The 6,721-nt window shown below is 47.5% G+C and overlaps 1 protein-coding gene across 1 annotated transcript; it reads left to right on the forward strand.

The window, feature by feature from the left end:
* Positions 1 to 963: 963 nt before the first annotated feature.
* On the forward strand, positions 964 to 2,849 carry TCIM (transcriptional and immune response regulator). The gene has a single exon (XM_005495925.4). The coding sequence runs from the start codon at positions 1,387 to 1,389 to the stop codon at positions 1,705 to 1,707; it is 321 nt and encodes a 106-aa protein (XP_005495982.1). The 5' UTR covers positions 964 to 1,386; the 3' UTR covers positions 1,708 to 2,849.
* Positions 2,850 to 6,721: the final 3,872 nt, after the last annotated feature.

Genomic DNA, 6,721 nt, shown 5'->3' on the forward strand with positions numbered 1-6,721 from the left:
GATGGGGGCAGAGGCTGTTCCTGGAGCCTTTCAGGATGAGTAACAGGGTCAGTAGCCACAGCAAACAAACCTCTAGTTTACCAAACAGAGCTTCTGCAGCATCCGGCTGCTTTAAAACATTAACCAAAATACACTTATCTCTGGCTCCTGGCCTTAAGCGACTTTTGAACCCTCAGCTATTCTGGGCCAGGCTGGATTGCGCTCAATCCAGGTGTGTGAGGCCAACAGGAGCCCTGGTGGGCAGAGCAGCCCCTTGCTGGCAGCTGTGCCCTGCCCACAGTGCCCCTCGAGTGAGAAGGGACCCAAAGGGACATTGAGTGCAGCTCCCTGCTCCTCACAGGAGCCAAAACTGACCTGTATGACTAAGGGAGAGTCCTCCCAGCCCAAGGGCTTGTCATTGACCAAGGGTGGTATGGAAAGCCTTGTGGAGCAGAGGTGAGTTTTCTTTCCAGCAATAATGAGCATGAAATTTAAGCAAAAGGACACTGGAGGCAGGAGCAGGGCAGCAAACTGAGATTTCTTGTTCCCCCTGAGGCCATTGCCATGTGCAGCTGAGGGCGTAACAACCACGGAAGTCGTCTCAGAGGATTTTATGGATCATCTGCCTTTGGGACAACATTGTCAGTCAGAAACTGCAGCTCTGTGTGCACTAAAGATGAGTTGGATCTGCTGGGAGGCAGCAGAAAGGAGCCCATGCCCAGACAGGAGCAGGTTTGCAGTGCTGGCAGCGGAGACAGAGCCAAGTTCTCGGCTGTTTACACAGGCTGCAGCCTCTTGCTAGCACTGCAGCACTTCTCACCTGGAGTTTTACTCATTTCTGATTTGATCCATTGTGCACACAGTGCTTTTCACATGCAGCAAGGGCAGCACTGGAGTTTAGTCTGTGCTGGCTCAGTCCCACAGCCTGTTCTGTGATGGGTCAAAAAACCCCAACATTTCCAAAAGAAGAACATTTTTAGAAGCCTGTTCTGTAGTGGGTCAAAACCCCCCAAAACTTCCAGAAGAAGATTTCCTAAAGCCTGATCGGTGATGGACAAAAACCCCCTATATTTCCAGAAGACTTCCAGAAGCCTGTTCTGTGATGGGTCAAGAACTCCCAACACTTCCAGAAGAAGGAGAACATTTCCAGAAGTCTATTCTGTGGTGGGTCAAAAACCCCCAACATTTCCAGAAGAAGAAGAAGATTTCCAGCAGCAGAGAGGACTTTTCATCTCGTCCGACAGCAAAGTTGGCAACTTAAATGTTAAACTTTGCCTGCGACTGTTGGGTGTTGACATCATCGTGATCTCAGCGCTGTAACCGGAGCCCTCCGGCTTTTCCTCCAGCCTGCCTTTAAATACCACTCCTGCAGGCAGCAGAGCTCAGGACAGAGCCGGCAGAGCTTCCATGAGAGCAAAGACGAGCTCCAGCACCGCAGCCATGTCCACGTCCCTGCGGGTGAGCCCCTCGCTCCACGGGTACCGCTTCGACACCGCGCTGCGCAAGAAAGCCGCGGCCAACATCTTCGAGAGCATCAACGAGGCGTCCCTGCAGAAACTCTTCAGAAACTCCGGCGACAAGAAGGCGGAGGAGAGAGCCAAGATAATCCTCGCCACCGACCAGGACATGGAGGAAAAAACCAGGGCGCTGATGGCGCTAAAGCAGAGGAGGAAAGACAAGCTGCTGCAGTTCCTGACGTTTCGGAAATACTCCATCAAAGTTCACTGAGCTGGCTGGCGGAGGGAGCAGGAATGGAGAACTTTGTGACGGGACTGTTTGAGAGCTCCTAGCATGCTCGGCTGCCCCGTGGGCCTGGGGAGCTGACAGTCCATGCAGGGGCTTCAGCTCCACTGCAAACCATGAGCCAGCAGCGGCATCACTGCGGGCAGCAGGACCAGTGCCCATGGCACACTGGTGTGACCAGCAGGACCAGTGCCCATGGCACATTGGTGTGGACAGCAGCATCAGTGCCCACAGCAGCACTGGTGTGACCAGCAGGACTGGTGTGGTCAGCAGGACCAGTGCCCATGGCACACTGGTGGGTCCAGCAACCTGATCAGTGCCCACAGCAGCATCAGTGCCCATGGCACATTGATGTGGCCAGCAGCCTGATCGGTGCCCATGGCACATTGGTATGGACAGCAGCATCAGTGCCCACAGCAGCACTGGTGTGACCAGCAGGACCAGTGCCCATGGCACATCATTGTGGCCAGCAGCTGTGGTGTGACCAGCAGCATCTGTGCCCACAGCATCTCTGGTGTGGCCAGCAGGACCAGTGCCCACAGCACATCACTGTGGCCAGCAGCCTGGTGGCCAGAGGCTCTCAGAGACAGAGAGAGAGCAGCTCCCAGCTGGGGCAGATTTGCTCCTCTGGGCAGCCATGGGACTGAGCTGGGGGAAGCCCCACCATCCTGATGGACTTGGTGCTCACAGACTTGCTTTGCCTCTTCAGCCTGAGCCCTGCTTACGTGGTGGTGGGGGGCTCTGGAGACCTCCCAGCTACTGGTCAGGGTCAGAATCTGTGAAATGCCCCCAAGGCAGCGTGGTGCAGTGAGTTCAGCCGTCCGGGAATGCATTAACTCTGCACAGCTGTGCCTTTCCTTGTGCGCAGGAAAAGTCGTTTGCACAGAAGCAATAATAATGACAGATTTCCCTGAATTTACTGTGAAGTTCCTTAATATTATGTTCACTTACCACTAACACTAAAAATCTAAATATAATAACTACAGTTCTTCTCTGTGTAGGTGACAGCCACTATTAGATGAGTACTTACTTCATGGCAATATTTTATGACAATGTTAATATTATATTGGCTATAATTTATTGCATACAGCGATGTGAAAACTAATAAATTATGAAGTAAATTTAAATTACCTTGTCTGAAATGCTCAGTTCTCCTGGAGTGGTGGGGTTAGACTTTTTTTTGTCATTTCATAGAGGCCTGGTTTAGGAGCAGACTACCTGCAGCTCTCCCCCATTCCCTAGATATGGCTTTGGCAGCCCATCCTCAGGATGTGGAGCAGCCCCTGGCTCCCCCATCCCACCTGCCAGCACCAGCTTGGCCCACAATTGCCATGGCAACCGTGTCATTTCCCCACCAAATTTATTTCTAATCAACTCCAGTGTCAGTTTCCCCTCTGTAATAAAGCAGAATAACATCTTCTGCATTGTGGAAAGGTGTAGAAAATGATGGCTCAGGAGCATGGCTCATCAGCCTTTGGCATTTCTGCAGAGCAGAGAAAACCTGGGCTTGGCTCCTCATCACCCAAAGAACCAGCAATAAGTTACAAAGCTTTGGCAGCAGAACTGGACTGTTTTTCTGCAGGTTGTGCTGTACTATCATGATAGACGATGCTGAAAGTACTTAAAAATAGCAAAGACTGGTTATTTATAAGTCTGTCCTCTAATAACCTGATGGTTTAGATAAAAACATTCCCATGACTCTGCTTAGAGCAACAAAGATAAAGCAGCTTGGAGGAGCAATAGCCCAGCTACAGGGTTTTTTTTTGTGCCTACAGTAACAACTCCAAATTGCCAATAAGTCAGTGAGACTGGAAATAATCTTTTAAGTCACCTAATAGAACAGGCAATTATAATTATTTATAAGTGGAGCGGGATGCATGGTGATTTCTCCTCACAGGAAGACCAGTGCTGGATTTGCCAGGGCCTTGTCACTCTTTGTGTCCTCAAAATCAAACCCAGCCATGGTCAATGCTGGATTTGGCAGAGCCTTTTCACTCTCTGGGCCCCAAAATCAAACTAAACCAGGCCAGTGCTGGATTTGGCAGAGCCTTGTCCCTCTCTGAGCCCCAAAACTAAACCCAATGCTGGATTTATCAGAGCTTTATCACTCTGTGGGCCCCTAAATCCAAACCCAGCCAGGGCCAATGCTGGATTTGGGAGAACCTTGAGACTCTCTAGGCCCCTAAAACCAAACCCAGCCAATGCTGGATTTATCAGAGCCTTGTCACCCTCTGGACCCCCAAAACCAAACCCAGCCAGGGCCAGTGTTGGATTTGGGAGAGCCTTGAGACTCTTTAGGCCCCCAAAACCAAACCCAGCCAATGTTGGATTTGGCAGAGCCTCGTCACCCTCTAGGCCCCCAGAACCAAACCCAGCCAATTCTGGATTTGGGAGAGCCTTGTCACTCTCTGGGCCCCAAAATCAAACTAAACCAGGCCAATGCTGGATTTGGCAGAGCCTTGTCACCCTCTGGACCCCCAAAACCAAACCCAGCCAGGTCCAATGCTGGATTTGGAAGAACATTGTCACCCTTTGTGTCCCCAAAACCAAATGCAGCACCCCTTTGCTACCAATGACCTGGGCAGCATTTGCCACCAGCCTTTTCTTGAAAGAAGGAGGCAAATCTGGCAGAAGCCAAGCTTGTGGCAGAGTGAAATCCACACCCTCAGAACTGGTTGCTGCTGGCACGTCCTGGGGTTGCCCAGACAGTCCTGTTCACAAGATTTGCATAACATGATTCATAACATCCACTGACTTGGGGATTTTATAGTCCCTCTTGTCTCATTACGCTGAAATCATTAGCCTGAGTGGTATCCCTGATAAATAAAGGCCACTTACTAAGAAGTTATGTGTTTATTGGATATTTACAGCGAAAAAAGGCACTTTTCCTTGCTTGTAGCCTGTCTGCTGCTTTGGCAGGTTTGTGCTCCAGGAATGTGCCTTACTCAAAAGGCTCAACAAAACCTGCAATGAATTCTCACGGAACATGAGCCAAAAGCAGTTTGAGGTACAAATATCCAACCATCCCAGGGCCCTTGCCCACACTGCAAGAATTAGCAGTTCTTGCTGGTTTAACTTCCCCTGGGCAGGTAAGAAGGGTTTAACTTCATTTCTAGAATCACAGCCTAATGTTTTGGTTGAAAGTATATTGCACATGGGGATACCAGAGATTAATTGGGGTTTGAGAGGTGTGGAAGTCCCAGAATCTCTGCTGCTCACTGTGACCCTGAGATGTGTTAGAAAAATCTCTTTTCCCAGCCCAGCAGTTGAAGAAGGAGTCAGAACTCATGGATTCTCATTCTCAAGGTTGTTTATTGTTTCTTATCTATAAAATTCTTTCTCTGGCCTGCTGAGGTCTGTTCAGCAGGTCAGACAGAGGCACTCTGACACCCTCAGGGTGGAGTTATCTTTTTATACTAAAAACTACGTGTACATTATTTACAATTACTTCCCAATACCTATCACCTATGTTAGAGAGTGAGCCTCTCTAAGCAAATTTAAAAATGCCAACATCACCCAGAAGATGGAGGCCAAGAAGAAGAGGGAAAAAGGACAGGACACGCCCAAATTCCACCATCTTGGGACCTCAAACCCCATTCTAAAAACCCCAAAAATCAAATTTTCACCCCATGATAAATAAACTATCATTCTACTTAAATTTTCAAGGCTTGTAAATCCTCATATAAGGTTGGCAATTTTTTCCATGGGTCAAGATCAAAGGCACAGGGGTCTTGGGCTTTGTGCCAAGGTCTCTGAGCAAGCAGTTCACATTTAAAGTATTCTCAATCCAGTAAATGTATGGAAGAAACCATTTCAATGTTAATTACTCATTCTTGCAGTTTGATTAAAATAAATAAATTGGAATAGATGTCTCCAAATATGTTGGGAGAGTCCTTAATTTTTCGGTGAACTCCTGCATGCACAGTACAATGTATACTATATATTATAGCTTATATAATATATAGTATATATATATAGTATTGTATATATATTGTATATATACTATATATACTATATATACTATATATACTATATATACTATATATACTATATATTATAGCTTACATAGTGTATATATATAATATATATTATATTGTATATATATAGTAAATATAGTATATATACAATATATACTATATATTATAGCTTATTATAGCTATACTATTGTTATAGTATATATAACAATATGTACTATAATATAGCAAATTACAAACAACTAGACAGCTGAAGAGCACTAGTTTTTGAATTCTAGTTTAAATACAGAAGGGAAAGAAGCACGAGACTTTTTTGAGTGTGGATTGGCCTAGTGGTATGTTAAGTTGCAACTTTTTTGCTTGTAAAAATACATTTTGACAAGCTGAAACAGCCTTTCAGAGGCAGCCAGAGGGATGTCCTGGGTTCTGGGAGGATGGCAGAGATTAGTTTGGGTTTGGGAGGTGTGGGAGGGCAGGTCAGGGCGGTGCTGTCACTCTCACTGTCACTGTCACCAGCCCTTCCTGAGCTCCCGGCGCCTGCAGGGCCAGGGGCAGAGCCCATTGTCAACCTCCAGCACAACAAACAGAGGAAAAGGCTGTTCGAGGAATTTCCTCCCTGCAGGAGCCGGGCGTTTCCATTAATTCTTCTCCATGAGTCAGGCTGGCTGTACTGGGTGTCCCCTGGCCCAGCATCCTGAGGAACGTGCGGAGGAACAGCTAATTTTATCCAGCTGGTCTAGCAGCCATTCTGGGAGGGTGCTGGTGGTTCCCCACTAGCACTGATGGTGGGGAGAAGCCACAGAAAGGCAGGACACAAACCAAGGAGAAGACTTTTGGCAAAATCTCTCGCTAAACACACTGGGGAAGGTGGGGAGCAACTCAAGGTGCTGTATTGAATTTTCAGGCAATCCCAAGGAGGGGAGAGAGAATGATGCATTGGACTCCATCTTATGAAAAGGCTCATTAATTACTTTATTATATTATTCTATACATCTAAAACTGAATCTGCCAAGCACTCAAACCTG

This window comes from Zonotrichia albicollis, chromosome 26, assembly GCF_047830755.1.
Source record: "Zonotrichia albicollis isolate bZonAlb1 chromosome 26, bZonAlb1.hap1, whole genome shotgun sequence".
Taxonomy (NCBI): domain Eukaryota; kingdom Metazoa; phylum Chordata; class Aves; order Passeriformes; family Passerellidae; genus Zonotrichia; species Zonotrichia albicollis.

Bases quoted from the DNA above. Each gene is read 5' to 3' on its own strand.
- TCIM (XM_005495925.4), top strand. From the start codon at position 1,387: ATGAGAGCAAAGACGAGCTCCAGCACCGCAGCCATGTCCACGTCCCTG.